Raw genomic sequence first — 21,819 nt, 5'->3', positions numbered from 1 at the left:
AAAACAGTTAAGAAGAGAAAGAATAGTTATATAAGACCAACTGAAGCATTGCCCCACAGCATTTTTACTAAGATGGGGATCTTAATGTCTAACCTGTAGGTTATAGGGTTATTGGAAGGAACAAATGAGATAACACATGCAAAGTGCTTAGTAAGACTCTAAAGAGCTTCGTAAAATTGAGCTCTTTCCCCTCACTGGTGAAATGCACATGTGTGCATAAGGTACTGCAGATGTACCTTAATGGGGAGAAATGTTCCTGTAACCAAGGGCATTGGGGGATTTTTGGTTTTTTTCACTTTGATTGGTTCCTCTAAGTGCAGTACTTTGGGACTTGGTTAGGGAACAGCGCCAGTGCTGATAAAGCAATGGCTTCTGTCGAGTTTAGGTCAATCAATCAATTGATCAACACACATTTATTAAATGCCTGCTCTGTGCTAGGCAGTGTGCTAGGCACTGGGGATGCAAATGTAAAAATAAAAATAGTCCCTGCCCTTAATAAGTTTACATTCTGGGGGGGATGGAGAGGGGGTTTGGGGGAGACAACATGTACATATATGCTACAAAATAAATATAAAGTAGTCAGTGTTGTCCTAATCCATAGGCTCATAGTGCCTGTGACTATGGGCACTTCTTTAATAAAGCTTATCACTGAGCAAGTCATTTCATCCCCTCTGGGCCTCAGTTTACCTGATCAAGTTGTTGTGAGGACCCTGATCTTCAATGCCAACCTCTTACCATTACTGGAAAAAACAACTCTTCTGATGAGTGTGTCATTAGCTTTATCTTCTCAGTGTTCTATAATCCTTAAAGCACTATACACATGTCAGTTAGTATTATTAATTATTATTATTAATAGTATGATCACATAAAGGCCAGCACTGCATCAATCCCCTAGCTTCAACTCAAGGGAGGGATATACTCCAAAACTGGGCAGCTGAGTTCTGTGTGCAGATGCCCTCGGGATGAGCTTTTGACAGCAGCTGGGCCTCAGCTTAGGGCTGGGTGCCCTGTGTTACCCGGAAGAAAGGTAATATGGAAAGACTTTCACTTATCAACCAAAGGTCCACATCTCACAATCAGGAAAATTGCTTCAATTGCTAAAAAACACTGGTGGGGAAGTCCATTTATTTTTCATTTTTCTTGTGCACTTGCCACCCCTATGCATGAATCACTGTCGGGATGTGGATTAAATTTATGCCCCCCCCCCCCATTATCTTTCATGTCTCCTGTGCTTACGGGGCAGTTGGGCTTCCTGCGACTGGAATTCAGTGTCTCTCTTTTTTTTTTCATGAGTAAGGGAGATAATTCAACGGCTCCTGCCCTTTTGTGGCCATCAGCAAAGGCAGCAAAAGGGGGCAATTCCTCTGCTCAAGAGAATATCTTCCTTCTTCCTCTCTGTTCTTCCTTTCCTTTGTTTTCGCCTTTACTATGCAGTAGTGACTTGAAACAGATTATTTTCATGTAGACCCAAGCTAGTACCTGAGCTTCAACAGCTCAAATTTAAAAACACAGGATTAGTCTCTTGGATATTTGTGCGGGGTGTGTGTGGGTGTATGTGTGTGGGTGTACACTATGTGTGTATGTGTTTCTGTGTCGGGGTGGAGATGTGTTTGTGTGTGAATGGTGTGTATGCATGTGTTTCTGGGTGGGGGTGGGAATGTGTGTGTGTGTGTGTGTGTATGTATGTGTTTCTGTGTGGGGGTGGGTATGTGTTTGTGTGTGTGTGTGTGTGTGTGTGTGTGTGTGTACGTTAGGTGAAAGAATTGTTTGGTTTCTAGTGAATTTTTCACTTTGTATTTTTTAAAAAAAACCACTTAAATGTGCATGTGTAAAAACAGGCCCACCTTATACCTTTCTGTTCTGATCTTTCTTTCTCTCCTGCACACACAGTCAATCTTAGAGCCTTCTCCCAATAGGCCCCCCTATTTTCCCTTTTTCATCAGAGGTTAGACGTACTTGATCTAATACCTGTCTCCATAGGACAGCCACTTTCCAGAATTACCTACTTAGCAGAAACATAATGACTAGCAGCTAGCTTTCATCTGTACTAGAGTTCTAGTTTCTTCTTACAGATCCATGCACACTGCCCTTCTCCTAGAGATATACACAATTCCACAGCCATATTTTTAACATCTTTATTTTTATTGATCTACTTTGATTTGACATCACCTTAATTTCCCAATAGATCCCTTCCCTGTCTGGAAACAAAGAATAAAAAAGAAAGCAAACAAAGAAAGGTGAGTCTTCACGAAGCATCCCATGGACTGAGCTTGGCAGGCTGTTCAGTGTTCCACACTCATATTGCCCCACCTCCACTGTTGCAAGCCAGGGAGGTGCTTCATTGGAGTTTCATTTCTTTCGTTTTGTCCTTTCCATTGACATAGTTGAAGTCATTGCATAAATTGCTTTCTTAGTCCTCCTTCCTTCTCTTGGTATCCATTCTTATAAGACTTCCTAGGCTTGTCTGTCCGCTTTGAATTCATTGTTTCTTACTGTTCAGTAATATTTTATTACATTCAGGTATCACAATTTCTTTATCCATTCCCCACAATGGACATCTATCTGTTTCTAATTCTTCATTACTACAAAAAGTGCTGCTATCAATAAATTTGGTGTAATACCTGACCTTTCTTTCTACCCTTGACCTCCTTGGGGTAGGAGCCTAGCAGTGAGATTTCTGGGTCAAAGGATAGAGACCTTTCAGTCACTTTCTTAATGTAATTACAAATTGCTTTCCAGAATGGCTAGACCAATTCACAGCTCTACCAACAGCATATGTGTGCCCATCTTTTCACAATCCCTCCAAATTGCCACATGGAAGGTAAAAGCTCAGAGCTGTTTTGATCTGCATTTTCTCATGTAACACTGACTCTCTGGACCTCCCTTTGTCAAAGGCCAGGTATGTTAGATTCTATCTCTCCCTTGGGTTCTCTGCTGCCCTTAGGGGATGGGGAGCAGAGACTTGGCTTTCTGTAAATGGCTCCAGCCCCTAACAAAAGTGTCAGGACATGGTCTCTTGTGCCCTGGCTTCATTTAGTCACTAACAATTGGATGAGCTTCTGTAAAGACAATAACAAATATACGAACATATCCAACATGTGGGAGACACAATCTTCCTCCTCCCCTCTTTTATGCCCTCAATTTCTGGGAAAGGGAGGAGGGGAGACCAAGTTCCTAGTTTAGCTCAGTTTTTATAGAGCACATAGTCTCAGTTTCAAATTCAAAGCCACCATGCGCTTGGGTTTGAGCATCAGTCACTTTGGTTTCTCTCGGTAAAGCTTCTCTGCTGGACGAGTGTACTGAACCAGCCAGCCTGGAATCCTGCTTCCAAGGTAGCTATGGCTCAGATCCTGTTGGAGATTGCCACACCAGTGTTCAAATCTGAGAAACAGAACAGAACTGAAACCAACACCCCTTGCCTATTTCTCTGAGCCTGGAAAAAGACACGGGGAGGAGGGGAAGGAAGGCTTCATCCCATCGATTCAGTTCAGCGTGCCTGCTGTGAGTAGATGGTGACCTTCACTTTTTGGATGGAGCAGGAAGGCGGGTCAGACAGAGAGAGCCATCGTCTAGGCTTGGAGAGTTTTAAAGATATGGACTGTTCCACTTAGGCAGCCAATCAAAGGAGGTTAGCCTCACCCATGTGGTAGGGAACTCAGAGTGCCTCCAACTTAGGAGGCACCTCTTCTCTCCCACACCTTCCCTCAGAGTCTCCCAAACACTGATCGTGTGAGATGGGAGACTCTGGCATGGGACCCGCCCAGAGTGGCATGCCCTCATCAGAGAAGGTGCTGTGTTCTATGAACAAAGGAGAATTGAAGTAGCTTAAAAGAAACTCGAGATGCACAGATGTTCACATAGACTGTTTATACCCAACCTGTGGTAGAGACTCCCGAGCTCACATGGGTCTGATAAGCCAGAGTCGAATGCATTGCAACTTGACTCTAACATTGTGGTGTCATTTTGGTCTTCTTTGAGAACGAAGGATAACAACCAACAGACTTAGGCCATCTGGGGGCTCCCCCAGACGGCTCCTGAGGGGTTCCTCCACATTAGGTGATGTGGGCTCCAAAGGCAAGCCCTGTTATACCTATTATCAGGGTAGAGTGTGCCTTAAGGTTAACAGTTCTTGAGAACATTCCTATCTCCTGACCTCTTATCTACTGGGTCTTGGTCTTCTGTATTTCCAGACATCTTATAAAGAAAAGCACTGAGGTAGCACAGTGGACCTGGAGTCAGGGAGACCTCAGATGTTTACCATTCTCAGATACTGTGTGACCCTGGACACAGCCTCTTAACCTGTTTGTCTCAGTGTCCTCATCTGTTAAATGGTGATAACAATAGCATCTACTTCCCAGGTTTGTTGTGAGGATAAAGTGAGGTGATATTTGTAAAGAGCTATGTAAATGCTAGTTATTAGAAAGGCCCATTTAAATACACACCCTCTTAGGAGGAAAAAAACAACAACTCCAAAACCAGGAGAAATTCTAGTAGCCTGGAAGCTTGAGATCCCCAAATTAAAAGTGACCTCAGTAATGTCTATTTCCTAGATACTTCTACTGTACTTTGTCTGAACTTTCTTTTGCTGACGCAGAAGAGTAACAGACAGAAGAACGGATCATTCTATCTTCTCTTTCAGTACTAGCCATGCACTTCCCCCCACCTACCCCCTTCTTTGAGTGTCTGCTGGTAAGTAGGTTGTCTGACCCTGGATGCCAGATAAGTAACTTCCACATTCCACACCCCACACCCTGGCCATCATCTCTCCAGGTACTAACGTGATACAACATGCCACCAGCCCCCTTTCAGCCCCTTCAACAGGTATCATTATAGCATAAGAGTCCTATCATTCTGAGTTAATCTGGGATTCATCATGATAGCTGTGACCATAATTAATTTATTTGGTATTAATGTGGATGAAATATGTACTGTCCTTTCAGGGGAAATCATACTGCCTATAAGCATTAGTTAAAAGGACCATTAAAATCAAACCTTCCTCAGATCCATTAGGCGAAGTCTTTCATCTTGAAGAAGATAAAGTTCTGTCGTGTGAAATGTCATGAATAATTAGGTTGATTGCTGTTTTCAACTCTGCCCCTGCCTCCCCTACCCCTCCCATTTCCTCCTATCTCCTTCTGGAAGCTGGGAAGGCTCACCTGATGCTGTTCAGTAATGTCCCCTGGTGCTGACTAGGGCTATACTTGGCCAATTAGCCACTTCTGCATGGCCCAAGTCACTTGCCTGGCTCTGCTTTCTATCTAGTCAAAATGGGTTGATCCCTGCTTTCTCCCTGAGGCTCTGCAGTGAGTGGCCTTCTCTTCCTTTCATTCTGAGCCTGAATAGTTTGGAACAATGCCCCTGGTCTGACATTCCACCACCACCCAGGCAGGAGCAAGACCAGCTCTGGTGCCCACAGCTCTGCTTTGTAGATGACAAGGTCTTGAAAACATTTCTTGGGGGTGTGGAGTAGGGAGCCCAATTTTACACAGACCCACCTAAGTGACTTGAAAGTACCCTAGGACCAAAGACATAGATCAGGAGGGGACCTTAGATGTACTTTAGACTAGGGACTTCTCTCTTTTTGTGTGTGGTAGACCCCTTTGGCAGTCTGATGAAACCTATGGAAGTCCTCTTCAGAAGAATGCTTTTAAATACATAAAATAAAATACATAGATTACAAAGGAAACCAATTACATCGAAATAAAGTTATCAAGATTAAAAAAAAAACTAACAAGGCCATGGAATCTAGGTTAAGAACCCCTGAACTAATCTAAGTCTCATTTTGTAGATGAGGAAACGGAAGACAGAAAGATTGTGGCTTCCTAAGGTCACGTAGTAAATAGCAGAGTAGAGATTATTTTTTATTCAAGGGACTTGGAAGTCACTGAGAAATGTTCTCAAGTGCCTATGTCAACATGGCACAGTCTGGTGGTATTAAGTGGGCGCTTTCCTACTTTGCTTGTTTGGCTGTTCTGGCTTGGACCAGAGGACCAGATCTGTGAGTGCTTGGCTACAGGCTGGCTCTGGATCAGTGGCACTGCTTCCCCTTGAGGCCAAATGAGATAATATTTGTACAAAGGTTGTGAACAGTGCTGGCACATAGTAGACACTGTGTAAATGCTTATTCCTTTTCCTTCCCCTTCCCTCCTTAGTGAAGACCCTTCTGAGGGTGCTGGTATGGGAGGCACAGACTCATCCATCCCTTGTAATGCTATTCTCTCTCTGGTTCTCCCACAGGCGCTTTGGGACAAAATGCACGGCTTGCCAACAGGGCATCCCCCCCACCCAGGTGGTACGGAAGGCCCAAGACTTCGTTTACCACCTCCATTGCTTTGCCTGCATCATCTGCAACCGTCAGCTGGCCACAGGGGATGAGTTCTACCTCATGGAGGATGGGCGGCTGGTGTGTAAAGAGGACTATGAGACAGCCAAGCAGAATGGTATGGTTCTCTGATCTCCTGGCTAGATAGTAGGCCCATAGACAAGGACTGATGCTTACTCACTTGCTCAGGACTTGAGCACTCCATCTGACACTATGTTAACCATTTCTCCCTCTCCCCAAAAATAACGACGACAATGCAGCAATAATAGGACGTGAGAGTAAGAGGACTCTTGGCTTTCCTGTTAAAATCCTGGCCAGGCTGATCTAGTGCCAGATGGCTGGAAGCCCCGCCTCCGTCCCGTCCACAGCAGATCAACACCCCAGGACTCCTCCTATCTTAGCCCCTGCATCAGGCTGAATCCCATGAACACATCAGACTGAGGGCTCTGGCCACCATCGTGGTTTCTTGGCTTTCATCATTGCCCCAGGCTCTAAGCCATTGCCCTGTTTCCCTAGCCAGGAGCAACCCTAGTTTTGGGTCCTAGGCAACCTCATCTCCAGCCCTTCCTTTCACCTCGCATTATTAACCCAACTTTAAGAGACACCGGATTATAAGGATGAAAGGGACTGTAGCTCACCTTAGGTATGCAGCTACTTCTAGGGGAGGTGCTTGGCTGCCACAGTTAGTCCAGGAAAGGCAGGAGGATTCTGGAATCACTGCAGAAGGGGAGTTGGTAGCAGCGGGGGAACATTCTACCTAGCCCTATCCCCAACATGGATTTAGGATTTGGCTAAGCTTATGCCCTTAACTTGTATGAAAAGCTCTAGGGTGGGGTTTCTGAAGTGCCAAGGAAGGAATTGGATTTGGATTTGGCGTTTCATTTTTTAATTTAAATGTTCTTTTTTTTTTTTATTGTGAACTTACTAATAAAGAAGCATAGGCATTTCAATATACAAAGGAGAAGAAGAATGGATGAATGAATGTGCTAAGTAAGCACACTTCATAATATATTGAGGAAGAAGCTTATATAAGAAACTGAACTGTATAGTATGTACATAAATTTAAGTATATACACATATGCACAATTTATGTGAATGCACATAAATATTCACACATAAATTGAGTTCTATATGTAATAACAATAATAATGATAACAGGTAACATTTATATAGTGCCTACTCTGTGCCAGGCATTGTGCTAAGAGCTTTACAAATATTATCTCAGGGGCAGCTAGGTGGCGTAGTGGATAGAGCACCGGCCCTGGATTCAGGAGTTCCTGAGTTCAAATCCGGTCTCAGACACATAACACTTACTAGCTGTGTGACCCTGGGCAAGTCACTTAACCTCATTGCCTTGCCTTAAAAAAAAAAACCTTAAAACACACACACACACACACACACACACACACAAATATTATCTCATTTGGTCCTCACAACAGTCCTACAAGATAGGTGCTGTTATTATCCTTATTTTACAGATGAAGAAACTGAGGCAAACAGAGGTTAAGTGACTTGCCCAGGGTCACACAGCTAGTACATGTCTGAGGTGGAATTTGAACTCAGGTCTTCCAAGTCCAGTGTTCTATGCACTATGGCACCACCTAGTGCCACCTAGCTGCACACATACATAAATTGAACAAAGTATGAAAAAAAACCCCTGCTCTCTCTATTTCCTCTCCTATAGTTTTCTTTTTCTTCTGTGCATTTTAAGAAATGTCTTATTTATGCTATTTTCTTCCTTTTTTTCATAGCTTTCATATGCTATGTGGAGTACCATGTCATCTGAGGGCCCCTTTTCAGAATAGGTCCCTGAGACAGAATTCTCTCTTAATCCCAGAGTAGGATTTCCTCCCCCCAACCCCTTCTCCTTCATGATTTCTGCTCACACCTTCCCCAAAGCCACTACAGCTTCTGGGGAAGACTCTTCTAGTGACAAGAGCATTCCCAGGTCAACAAAGACCTTTTCTGTTTCAATCTGTTCTCCTGAGAACACCCTTCTATGTTGCTTTTCTGGAGGTGATTACAACATCACAGAAGATTAGACCCTTCTGTGGGGGATAAACTATTGAAGCAGATGGACTCCAAGGAGAAAAATCAACAACCCTTTGATACTTGGATCTCCTTCGCTGTAGTCAGTAGAGAAGAGGGGGAAAAAAGTAGAACGAAGAGGAATCATCATTTTTATCTCAATGTGTCAGAATGCACAGAAATATCTCCAAATAAGTTATCTGGGGAAATTTTGTATATGCACATATGTGTATATGCAGACGCAGAGCCTAAAGTATAGAAAAAAGGAAGAAGGAAAGCATTACTTAAATCTGGGAAATAAGGAGTAGGGTTTATTTATAGGCACATTTCTTTTTGGAAAATCTTCTAAAAGGTGGAATAGATGGTTTTCTTGGAAAGAAGCGGAATGGCATGTCAGTGGATGTTTCTTTTGAAAATCCATACGTCCACATTAATTCTATTTGGTTCATACATGATCACCGACCCTACCTACATTCAACAGGGTTACTTTTGTTCCTCCTAATCCTCCTGATCTCCTTTTTCTTCTTCCTGATTCTATATGTACTTAGCTAGGGGGAATATACATAGGTATAGATAGATCTATAGAGATAGATGTACACATTTGTGTGTGTACATATCTATATCTATCTACATTTGCGTGTACATCTATCCATCTCTCTGTCATTCTCTCTCTCTGTGTGTGTGTGTGTGTGTGTGTGTGTGTGTGTGTGTGTCTCCTTATAGCAGAACAAGAATGTTACAGGGGAGAGGGAGCATTGGCCCTAGAGTCAGAAGAGGGAGTTCAAATCTTTTCTCTGACACTCTCTGTGTGACCCTGGCCAAGTCACTTAACTCAGTTTCCTCATCTGTAAAGTGATGGCCTCTGCGGTTCCTTCCAGCTACAGAGCTATGACTAGAGCAAGTCTGAGGAGATAATGCTGAGTAAAGGAATGTTGGTCTAGACGTGAAGCCTGTCCATTCTCTCTGCAAATACTTACTGTGTCTGCTGTGTGGAAAGGCCCTGCACTAGGGGCTATCCGGAGAGCTAAGTCTTGGGCTCAATCTTAAAGGCCCTGATTAATGAGCAGGAATTGATGGTGAGGAGCAGTCTGGGCTGGCAGAACAGCAAGAGAAAAGCCTCAGAAGGGGAATCAAAGACCAAGCAAAACTTTCACCTTCCTCCTGAGTCTCCTTAGCAACACTTTCAGGCCCTGGGGACCTGGCCACAGTTTGTATTTCTGAAATATTTCTTTTGTTCTGGCTTTCAGAGGAGAAAGATATTAATTACATTATTAATGGTTCTAATCAGCATGTGCCTTAGTCAAAACTGTGAAGTAAGGATGTCGGTCTTCCTTGGCACCTCCGTCCCCCCTCCTGGAGCCCTCTGCCCTCCTTCCCAGGCCCCGACCTCTCCTCCGGCGCTTACAACCACCCTGGTTTTCCTACTTCTCTTTGTTTTTGACAAAGGTCCTGATGTCAGCCATTTATACCTTAGTTTGAATGAATTTGTAGATGTATTTTCATTTTAAATAATTTCCAATTAAGGAAGGAAAGACTTTGGCTTTTCTAAAAGGAATTTAGGTGACCAGTTGGCAGGTGGGGTGTATGTGTATGTGTGATTTGTTATGTAAAGGGAGCAACTTTTCAATGTTAGGTCAGATAATCAGTCTATGTGCAAGGTCACATGATGTGGTGCATTCCTCTCAAAAGTGTGTAAGGCCGACCTTGATCATTATAATTATTTTTGGTTTTCCTGCTGTTTTAGATGAAGAGCTCACAGGGAGTGGTCTGTAGTGAGAAGACAGGGGAGAATACAGAGATTCCAGATTTAGAGGTAGAAGGGACATTAGAAGATCACCTTGCACGATCCCTTCATTTTACAAATGAGAGAAGTAAGGCCCAAAGAACAGAGCTGGTCAAAGTCCACCAGGGCTGGTAAAGGGCAGACCTGGGATTCAAATCCAGCATACCACCAAAGAGAATAGAGGGGCAAGGGGGAGTCAGCATAGTATCTTGCACATTGTACACATGGAGTATTTGTTCAAATAAATTGCACTGAATAAGATTGCCTACAAATGGTGTTTTTGATGAAATGTTACTTATGATTGAGCCACTGAGGCACTATGTCTAGCTACCTAGTCAGCTGTCAGAAATTCATGGTAATTAATAGGCATGGATCATTTTAGTCCCAAATTATTTCCCCTCCCCCTCAAACAAAACCAAAGAAAAGCCCCAGCTCACTTTAGTCAGCTTCAGCTCCTTTCTCTGTCTGTCTGTCTCTGTATCTATCTCTCTGTCTCTATCTCTCCCTCCCTCCCTTTCTTAAATTGGGGCAGTTATTAAGTAGCTAGAAAGGAAAAGGCCTGATCTGATGGGAAGCAGAGAAAAGGCACATTTGGTCTAGGAGTCAGGAAGAGCTAGCACTGGTGAATTTCTTCCTAGGTGACTTTGAGCAAGTTCTCTTGTGCTCTCTGGAACTTGGTTTTCTCATCTGAAAAACGAGTGTTTTGGCCTCTGAGGCCCCTTTGAGTTTTCCTCCTCCTTCCCTTGTCTATCTCTCCAGTGAAGATGCAAATGAGCAGACAGCCAGTGGGACCAAAGAGCAGCCACAAGGAAACAGATTAATTAATGAAGTGGAAAATCAACCCCTAAATGATTGATCACCAACTGTACATGAGATGGTCCCTGCCCTCTGAAAAACTTACATGCTGAAGACACCAGACAGACGAAGCGCTCCTGTTCTTTTAATACACCATTGGCTTATAAGAACAGGAGGGGTTTGTCTGAATCAGGGACAGATTCATGACTCCCAAGGCTTATTTCTTCTTCTTTCTTCTTCTTCTTCTTCTTCTTCTTCTTCTTCTTCTTCTTCTTCTTCTTCTTCTTCTTCTTCTCTCTCTCTTTCTGGGTGAGGGAAGATAATCTGTGATAAGCCTTCAGGAAGCTGAGTATAGGGGAGAGCTGACTTGGTGGTTAAAAGACAGAAAGGACAATGGTAGAAATGGTAAGAGAGAACATGGATGAAGGAATGGAGAACTTTTTCTTTACTAGAAAGAAGGCAGAAGAGAGAGGTGACGCAGGTGGGGCAGACGGGCAGAGAGGTTTGAGATACCTGGTCCATCTGAGGTACAAGACAGAAAAGGTATGGCCAGAAACACCAGACACAGAGAAAGACACACAAGAATCACAGAAAGAGAGATGGAAGGGATATTAGAAGCCTTCGAACCCAAGTCCCCTCAATTTTCAGATTTTTATATTTTTATTCTGAACTTAACAAACACCAAATAGAAGAGGCATTTACACAGAACAGAAATGAGGCTCACACACGAAACTGCTGGTCTCCATCACATGCAGCTTGCTTTTCTTTGTAAGTAAATAATAATATCAACTTGGAGCTTTCAAAGCCATCCCACTTGCCTGACCTTTCTGTTCTTTTTTGTTTTTTTAAAAGATGTCTCAATGACTCTCTCCCCTCATTTTTACAGTTAAAGAAATTGAGGCATAGGGAGGTTGCCTAAGGTTAGACACATAGTAACTAACACATGTAATAATTGGCAGAAAGTGGGATTTGAATGTTGGTCCACTGATTCCACTATACCAGGCTGCTTGCTAATATCAAGAACCATGTTTCAATTTTGTATCCCAGTAATAGTTGGCATTTATTTAGTACTTTAAAGCTTGCAAAGTACTTTATGTATATTATGATCTCATTTGATCCTTAAAGGAGGCAGCAAGGTGGCTCAGCTGATACAGCACTGGACCTGGAGTCAGAAAGACCTGAGTTCAAATCTGACCTGACACCTACTAGCTGTGTGACCCTAGGCAAGTCACTTCACTTGTTTGCCTTGGTTTGCTCATCTGTAAAATAAAGATAAAAATAACACCGATCTCCAATGGTTGTTGTGGGGAGCAAATGAATTAATAATTTTAAAGCATTTGGCACAGTGCCTGACACATAGTAGGAACTATATAAATATTAGCTGTTATATAGATAATACTATATAGCTATTACATAGACAATACTAGGTAAAAGATTAGCTCCTAGGCAAGCTACATTGTTGTTCAATCATGTCTGACTCTTTGTAACTCCTTTTGGGGTTTTCTTGGTAAAGATACTAGAGTGGTTTGCCATTTCCTTCTCTAGTTCATTTGACAGATGAGGAACCTGAGGCAAACAGGGTTAAGTGACTTGCCCAGGGTCACACAGATAATAAGTGAGGCCAGATTTGAACTCAGGAAGAGGAGTCTGAAAGACTCCTGGTCCAGTACTCTATGCACCGCACCATCTAGCTGCCCAAATGTTATGTATAGAGCCTTCTATTCAGATCAATGATTTTTCCCCCCCAATTGCAGATGACTCAGAAGCAGGAGCTAAGCGGCCTCGGACCACCATCACAGCCAAACAGCTGGAAACACTAAAGAACGCCTACAAGAATTCCCCCAAACCAGCCCGGCACGTGAGGGAGCAGCTGTCTTCCGAGACAGGGCTGGACATGAGGGTTGTGCAGGTGAGCCAGCCGCTCCTCTAATCACTTACCTCTAACAGCTGCTCAGCTATGGTCAGGCTTCACTTTCCAATGGCCGGAGGCCCTGGGGATGGCAAGAAGGTCGTAGGGAATCTGTCACACAGCAGGCAAAGCGAAAGTCTTCCTTTATATGAAAGACACTAGGGTACTCAGGAAAAACTTCTGCTCTTTTCTCACTTTAGCTAACAGCCTGATCTTTAGGGAGACCCAGGGAATATGAAATGAAAGGGTCTTGAGCATAGGCCTGACAAACTCCAGTGGATAGCCAGACATGGCATTTGCCTGGAGGATGCTTCTGCAGTCAGTAGAGAATGTCTTAGGAAGTCAAAGGGAGGCTAAGGGTCTCTAGGGCCACCTGCCTACGTGATGACTCCCCTCTACAGTGCCCCTGACTACCGCTCATTCATTTTTGGCTTGAAGACTTCCAGTGATGGAAATACAGAGCCTCCCAGAGCAGCTGCTCATTGTTTTGGGACAGCTGTAATTGTTAGCAAGCTTTTCTTTATATCAAGCTAAAACTGGCCTTTCTTCAACTCTAGGGTCAACAAACAAACAAGTCTAATCCTGTTTCACAGGACAGCCTTTCAGATGTCTGAAGATGCCAATCATGTTTTTGTAAATCATTTATTCTCTAGAGCTAGAGTTCACCAAGTATAGTCTGGACACTCTTGGGGGTTCCTGAGGCCTTTTCAAGGGGTCCATGAGATCAAAACCATTTTCACAACCATACTAAGATGCTTAATTTCTAATATGGTAAACATCAGTAGATTTAACCTACATTAAAAAAAAAAGTTCTATGAGGTCCTCAATAATTTTTTGTGGAATCAAATGAACTTTGTCATTGTTTTTGAGAAGGGTGTGTCAAGCTGGTCTCCTAAAGGTCCACTCATTATCCCTACAACTTTCTAACTTTCCAAACTTTCTAAACCAAAATATCCCTCCCTACTTTCCTATATGCATTGTCTTCCCCTTTTAGAATGTAAGCTTCTTGAAGGCAGGAACTATTTTTGGTTTTTTATACTTGTATTTCTAGCACTTATTACAGTGCTTGGAGTACAGTTAATGTTTAACACTTTTTTTCCATCCGTTCATTCATTCACTAATTCTTTTGTACCTTCATCCAAATCATTGATAAGAATGCTGGGAAAAAATAGGCCAAGAAAAAAACCTGATGGCTTTCTACTTGAGAGATTACATGACTGCTATGTTAATCACCGCTCATTAGGTTGGGACATTTATCCAACTCCAAATTCATCTTAGTGTGCTACCTGTTAGCCTATACTTCCTCATCTTGTCCAAAGGGATATTGCTAGAGTCCAATTCTTTGCTGAAATACTGGTAGATGATATCTGTGGCACTGTCCTCATCTGTCCGTCTAGTAGGGATAGGGACTAGACCTGTGATTTCATCACTATAGGGAACTCTCAGGTGAGAAAACTCTCTCTACCCATTTAGGTTGGCACCTTCTCTGTAAGTGGTAGTTTTAGAGAGTTGCTTAGAGCACGGAGTAATTAAATGACTTTCCCAGAGTCACAAAACCAACATTTGTCAGAGACAGGATTTGAACACAAGTCTTCCTGGTTCCAAGATTGGCCCTCTACCTTCTACTACCCCATGCTGCCTCTCCATCATTTGAGGAACTGTCAAATATTGAGTCAATATGGCACATGAATGTCACTTCTCTTTCTAAATGTTTACAGACCACCCACTGATGATGCATTCTAGAATTTTGCTAGGGATTGATTTCAAGCTTACTGGTTTCTGGTTTGAAGACTCTATTTTCTTCTACTTTAAAAAAAAAAAAGGACGTTGCTTTATCTCCAGACTTGTACCTCTCTTGTCCTCCATGATCTCTCAAAGATCCCCAACAGTGGTTCAGCAGTCACATACTTTCAGTATCCTGGTATGAAATTGGTCTATGCCAGATAAATGGACTTCAGTGAGGACAGCTGGATGAAATGTTACTAGCTATTCACTTATCTTGGGTCTTCTCCCACCTTTCTATTTTTCCCAATTTGAAGATCATTCTTCTTGATGGAGAAAATATAACCAAAAAGTTGAGCTTCCCCCAGCTTCATTTCTTGGCACTCATCTTTCCATTTACTTTACCATAATCTTCTCTGATTCCTTCTCTTGCAGACAACATAACTCATCAATGTGGGTATCCCATCCAGTGGTGAAGATCATAGATAATTAGCATCCATATCTTCATTTCCTGTAATTCCTGTCCATGTCCTCCCATAAATCTTCCAAAAAGAATTTGCTCAATAAGCTGAATGCTTTTTCATAGGTCTTTTCACATTCCTTGGGTACCATTGCAGTGTTTGTCCATCCTTGTTCTCACCAGCCCACCTTTATTTTGCAGGATAACTGAATTAGGAAAACTTGAATTCAAATCCTGCCTCAGGCACCTAATAGCTGTGTGACCCTGGGCAAGTCTCTTAGCCTCTGTTTATCTCAGTTTCCTCACTGATAAACAGGGATAGCACCTACCTTCCAGAGTTATTGGGAAGATCAAATGAGATAATATTTGCAAACCGAAAGTGATAAATGCTAGTTTTTGTTTTTACACAACTTCTTGCACACCAGTCATATTTAGTGTTATGCTGCAGCATTACCACCTCCACTGTTGTCCCGCTGGCCAACCTGCAATTTTGATTTATCTGAGGTTGTGGTGTCTTGCATGTAATAGGGACTTAATGTTTGTTGAATTCAACTGGTTTTCTTTCATTGACAATATTGTAGCATCTCTTCTGAATTCATCCTCAGACACCTCACTTCTTCCTTCTGAGAACATCTTTTTAAAATCCGAGTTTGTTGATGACTTTCCCCTTTTCCTCCCCAGGATTATTTTTACCTGTACTGCCAGAATTTCATTCTTGAGAGCCCCCCATCCCTATTGAGCTGACTTCCCTGGTAGAACCTCAGGACAGGATGGACACGGGTTTTACTAATCTTTTCTCTGAAACCTTTGAAATCCATTCTCTCAAAGTTCAGGATGCTTCGATCAGCCTCTGCCCACTTAGACATCATGACCTCTATCTAACATGGCATGATCTCTCCCTCTCAAGTTTTCTGCTGTTTTCACTTTGTTAAATTTTTCATTATGGCTCAGAATCAGGTCAGCCTGATTAATAGTCCCCTCGATGAAAGTCAGTGCATGTGAAGACTTTGTCCACTGTGCTGAGCTCCTCCCCTTTGGGATCTGGAAAAGGGCATCGAGGTAATGCCTTTATTAAGCACTCACTGTGTGCTAGGCAGTGTGCAGGAATCCATTAGCCCCTTTTCCCTCGTGGTTTCTTAGTCTGTTGTGTTTTCCCATTATAACATTGCTTCTGTTTTTCCAACTGTTCTCAATCATACTTCACCCCTCAGTTCACACTCTTCCTGAAGGGGAAGCAATGAAATCAATATGAGCCCTAAAGTGAAAACTGTTTCACTCCCCGCCCCCCCCCCCCCCACCCTTTAGCCTCTACCTTCCATCAAATACAGGATCACCGATCCTCAGGCAGTCATGGCCTGTATGAAGTACTTCCTGAAGTCATCTGCCATGGGACTTCATTGGGCTTGTTCAAAGGGAGAGAGGTGACTCTGGTCAAGAAACTGTGCATCATAGCAGGCTCTTAGGTACTTTCAAATCCTCCTCTCCTTTATTCTTTTAAAAATTTATTTTTATTGTCATCTTGTTTTTATATTACCTGGCTTTCTCTATGTATCCTGCCCCTTCCCTCACCCAGAAAGCCACCTCTTATAACAAGGAATTAAAAGAAAAAAGAAGAGAAAAAAAATCAGTAAAAAGAATCAGTACAGTGAAGCTTTATATGCAATGTTCCATACCTGTGGAGCCTGACCTCTACTAAGGACAGAGGGGAAGTGTCTTCTTAGGGACAACGTGTGTTCTTTATAATCGTCTCTGCTTTTCAGTATCCTTGCCTTGCGATTCCCTCTGAGTTCCTTGGTGACAGCGGAGTCAACAAGTAATCTTTGTTGTCCTCTGACCTTGAATTCTAGGTCTGGTTCCAGAACCGTAGGGCCAAAGAGAAACGTCTGAAAAAGGATGCTGGACGTCACCGCTGGGGCCAATTCTACAAGAGCGTCAAGAGGAACCGGGGAGGCAGTAAGCATGAGAAAGAGAGCTCTGCAGAGGACTGTGGGGTTAGTGACAGTGAGCTGAGTTTCCGAGGTGAGCAGGGCCACAATGGCAAGGCCCATGGGGTTAGGGAGGCTTCCTGGTGTAACAGGAGAAACCATACTGGCCTGGGAGTCAGGAGACCCGAGTTCTAGGGTTAGTTCTATCCACATCTAGCTGTGAAGTTAAGAAAGTTATTCAGTCACTCAGCTTGAGGGGCGGAGCAATTAGTTATTTAGTAAAGAAGAGACATAAGTCCAGCCCTACCTATCTGCCAGGGTTGTGGTCAGGATCCAATAAAACAGTAGAGACGAATTTGCTTTGAAACTGTTTGAAGCATCATGCACATAGAAGATATGTCTTCTGTGGTGGCTAAGTCTTTGCTTCTAGGGTGGGTACAGGCCAAATTGAGGGTCACACAGAACAAAACAATATCTGATTCTTTCTCAGCAGAGATGAGGCTGCAGATTCTTGCTTCCTTTCAAGAAGCATGCATTCACTATTTAGCTAGGCAGGGTAGCAGGTGTGGTCAGAAGATGAATCATGAGGGAGGAAAGGTGGGGCAGTCTATGGATGGTGTCTTGCATGCTCAGGAATGATGGAAAAAGGGATGAAACAGGGTGGAGGGTGGACATGACCACACGGTCTTGCAGTTGAAAGGGAAATGTAGCTTAGGTGTGGTGCTAGCGGTGGTAGGAGTGCTGGGAGTCCATGTTCATCCCTCCCCCCCCCCCAGGTCCCTCAGCGACTTAGGGAAAGTCCCTTGTTCACCAGTATGAACCTAGACTTGCTAGTGTATTTGAAAACAAACTCTGAGAACAAGAGACTTGATGACTGCTTTGTGACTCATCTCTGTACAACGAAAGAGGGTCCTCTAGACAGAAGCATCAATGGACCTTCTAGGGGAATTACTGAACTCTCATAAGGAACCTTAGCTTAGTTTCTCATTGGCCTGATCCCAAGGTGAGGTAGCCTACTCTCTGGGATTAAAACTGTTAGCTCCATAGAGACAAATGAGGGTGCCCCTTGGCTTCCCTAGATGGGGTCACTTAAGGAACAAGAGGATAACTTTCCTTACTCAAGCTTATGCTTTACTCCCGGAAAGTAGCTTATTTACCCTGCGGACAAAACCCATGTCTACAGAAGGAGGCTCCTCTCTCAGCTCTTGATAATGCTATTGTTTTCTCTCTCTGAAATGTCTTGGTGACCTTATTTATTATCTTACTATTTATCTATCCAGCCCAGTCTCCCTCCCTAGCTCCCATTCTGTTTCACCAAGTGCCTGTAGGACATTTTGAACTAGATGTCCCAGAGGCACCTGAAACTCAACATGTCCAAAGCAGAACTCATTATCTTTCTGCTAAAACTCATTCCTCTTCCCAACTTCCTTATCATTATTGTTGTCGTTGTTGTTGATGATGATACCACCATCTTTCCAGTCAGGCTGGTTCACAATTACAGAGTTATCCTCAACTCCTCATTTTCCCTCCACTCTCTCCTCCCTCATTTCTAGTCAGCTGCTAAATCTTGTTGACTCTATCTCCACATCTCTCACATCCACCTCCTTTTTGTTCATATGGCCATCATCCTATTTCATGTCCTTACCACTTCTCACCTCGACTACTGTAATAGCATCCTATTTGGTCTCCCCTTATCCATTTTTTAAGGTCTCAAATCATTTTTCCATGCTGCTTCCAAAGTGATATTCCTAAAATATACTTCACTTCCCTGCAATAAACTAGAGTGGTTCCCTGTTAACTCTAGGATCAAATACAAACCACTCTGCTTGGCATTTAAAATCCTTCGCAGCCTGGCTTCCACTGATCTTTGAAGTCTTATTCCACACTGCTTTGCATCACTCACCCTTTGGTTCAGCCGAATCAGCCTTCTTGCTTTTTTTGTATGTATAACTTTCCATCTCCTGTCTCTGTGCCTTTGCACTGGCCATCTCCCATGCCAGGAATGCCCTCCCTCCTCACCTCTGCCTCTTAGAATCCCTAGTTTCCTTCAAAAATCAGCAGAGAGGCCACCACATGAGGCCTTTTCTAAACACCCCCCTCACTAATTACCTTGTATTTATCATGTATATATTTTGTATTTACTTATATGTACCCTGTTGTCTCTCTACGTAGAATGTACGCTCCTGAGAGCAGAGACTGCTTCATTTATGTCTTTTCATCCCTAGTGCCTGGAACTGTGCCTGGCACACAGCAGGCACTTAATAAATGCTTGTTGATTGAGATCTAACAATGGTCCTGGACTGCTTTTACTATCTACACCTGAATGGTGTTTTCTCCCCTTTGCCTAATCAACCAAAGCCAGGAAATCAAAACACTTCCTTACCCTGGAAGAAATGTAATAAAATGTCAGTAGAGTCAGCACTAAGGGCAGGCAGGGTAGGCTCCAGCCCGGGGTCTACTATGTGGAGGGGGCAGACGACACCAGGGATACTTTTGAATGTTAGGTTTTACAAAAGCGCCAGGAAATGCCACTCTCAATGACCCCTAGGTATTTATTTTGTGATAACACGCTTAATTAAAACGAAGAGTCCATTTGCATGTGTGACAAACAAAGGCTCCAAACCAAGTGTGGAGGGTAAGACTGAACTGAGGAGACTGCCTCCTGGTATGAGCACTTGGGGTATTCTCCTGGTAAATTATGTCAGCTTCCAACTCAATTCAACAAACATTTATTAAGTGCTTGTTATATGTAAGACTCTGCATCAGGCCTGGGCAAACAGAAAAAATATGAACAGTTCCTGTCCTCAAGAAACTTACATTCTATTGGGAGATCTGTCATAGAACATAGTTTTCAGCTATTATTTGACTAGGACACCCTCCCTCACCCCCAACCCTTGGCTAACTCTTCAGTGGCCTTTGAACTCCTCAGGCCTCTTGGGGACATGCTTCACAGAGGACAAACAAGGCCACTGAGGCACAGTCTTTTTGTTGTCTGGAGCTTCCAGTGCCTTGCACATAGGCACATAGAAGTACTTAACAAACACTTGAATTGGTGAGAATCAGATGGGTTTGTTCTGGCCTCTGGGATGAGTCTCATGTAGGTATTTCAATTTTCTTCCCCTGAATTAAGTCTGCTGTAGGATGGTGGACCATTGCCAACGACTGCCGGCTGGTGGTGGGCAGCGTGGCAGCTGGAGTCCTTGTGCTTCTCTTTCTGTAGTGCGCTCTCCTATCTTGTGAGGAGCCGGGAGCTACAGGGTGACTGGCGTCCATCATTAAATCTCCATTCTTTTGTCCACAGAAGATCAGATTCTCTCAGATCTCGGCCACACCAATAGAATTTATGGCAATGTGGGGGACGTTGCAGGCGGACAGTTCATGAATGGGAGCTTCTCCATGGATGGGACAGGACAATCCTATCAGGACTTGAGGGATGGGAGTCCTTACGGAATTCCCCAGTCTCCGTCTTCCGTATCATCCCTGCCATCCCACACTCCATTACTCAATGGGCTGGATTACGCGACGGACAATCATTTGGGGATCATTGCCCGCGGAGGGCAGGGAGTGACCCAGACACTGAGAGTGATGGCTGGGGGGCCTACCTCCGATATCTCTACAGGAAGCAGTGTTGGCTACCCAGACTTCCCAACCAGTCCAGCTTCCTGGCTGGATGAAATGGATCACCCCCCTTTTTAAATGACTCTGCTCTCCACCCTGCTTATTCTTCTGGCCCTAGAGTCCATTCAAGTACCAAGAGACAGACATACTTTTCACGGATAACAGATGCACCAATATAAATTTCCATTATTTTCAATGGAAGTCCTCCACTGATTCCTAGAAGATTGTAATGCCATAATTGTAGGGTGTTGTTCTGTGGGGGGAATTTGTGGGAGGAGAGGATTCCTTCTGGAAGAGCATGGGGAATGTATGACATATGACATATGGCTGTGATTAGGGCCATAAGGAATGCTGACTTGTCGGTTATGCTTACAGGCTTTGGCTGTTCATCACTCTGGAAGCACGTGTGACTGTGACTGCTTTGGGAACTCCAGTTCAGCTGGTGTATTTTCACTGACTGCTCCCCAAATCATTGCCTTTACCAGGAAATGAGCTTCTTGCAGTAGAAGCAGCAGACCCAGTGCTCCCTTGAAAAAAAATGCTCTCTGGGCCAACATCACCAAAACCTAAGTTTGGAAGTACAGTCATATGTTCCCAAAGTCACCGGAAACAATGACTGCTGTTTAATAGCAAAAACACTTCTCATACTTTTGGTGTGAAAAGAGGACTTCTCCCCTCTACTTGATTATGTCAGCGTGTCCTTGATTTTGTTTAAACAAACAAACCCATGAACACGACCTTAGACTTGTCCTTTGGAGATGGGAAATGACTATACTACTGATTTACATCTGGAAATGTCTTAGTCCCTGATTGTGATAATTTTATTCGCTAATGCCATTCCCTCTACAATCAGGCTGCGAGTTAGAAAGATGATGAAATGCTAAACTATGGAGTCAACAATGCAGAAAGACAGTCAGAGAAAATAAATGTTGGTGAAGATGCAGATTCTGAATGTATAGTCAGTTCAGCCCTATTGACTAGCATAAGGTTTGCTTGGAAGGACAGTCATGCAGAGAGGCAGAGAGGCAGTGCTATATTTAGGGTACGTTTTGAGTTGAGCTTTTAGGGTACCCTTGTAGGTAATCTCCATTTAAAACAAGAGCCTTTTGCCACACTGAAGAGCCATCCTGGGCCTTTCACATAGATGTACATTTGTTCAATGTTTTACAATTATATTGACATCCTAAAAGTGACAGAATGTGAACTATCTGTTAAATCTCACTTTTCTTGGGGGCAGCAGTTGGGGTAGGAATCATA

General features: G+C 43.4%; 1 protein-coding gene across 1 annotated transcript in view; it reads left to right on the top strand.

Annotated features, from left to right (window-relative positions):
* LHX4 (LIM homeobox 4) overlaps positions 1 to 20,842 on the top strand; it is a gene marked incomplete at its 5' end in the record, with an annotated part of 41,427 nt that extends 20,585 nt beyond the window's left edge. Inside the window, 4 exons of the mRNA XM_020984277.2 lie at positions 6,238 to 6,440; positions 12,683 to 12,837; positions 16,867 to 17,038; positions 20,246 to 20,842. Coding sequence (XP_020839936.1) covers positions 6,238 to 6,440; positions 12,683 to 12,837; positions 16,867 to 17,038; positions 20,246 to 20,640 — 925 coding nt within the window. The remainder of the gene's footprint in view (positions 1 to 6,237; positions 6,441 to 12,682; positions 12,838 to 16,866; positions 17,039 to 20,245) is intronic.
* Between the last annotated feature and the right edge of the window lie 977 nt (positions 20,843 to 21,819).

The sequence above is a fragment of the Phascolarctos cinereus genome, unplaced genomic scaffold (assembly GCF_003287225.1).
Source record: "Phascolarctos cinereus isolate Bilbo 61053 unplaced genomic scaffold, phaCin_HiC Scaffold_5;HRSCAF=322, whole genome shotgun sequence".
Taxonomy (NCBI): Eukaryota; Metazoa; Chordata; class Mammalia; order Diprotodontia; family Phascolarctidae; genus Phascolarctos; species Phascolarctos cinereus.
This window is presented reverse-complemented; position numbering and strand designations above follow the sequence as displayed.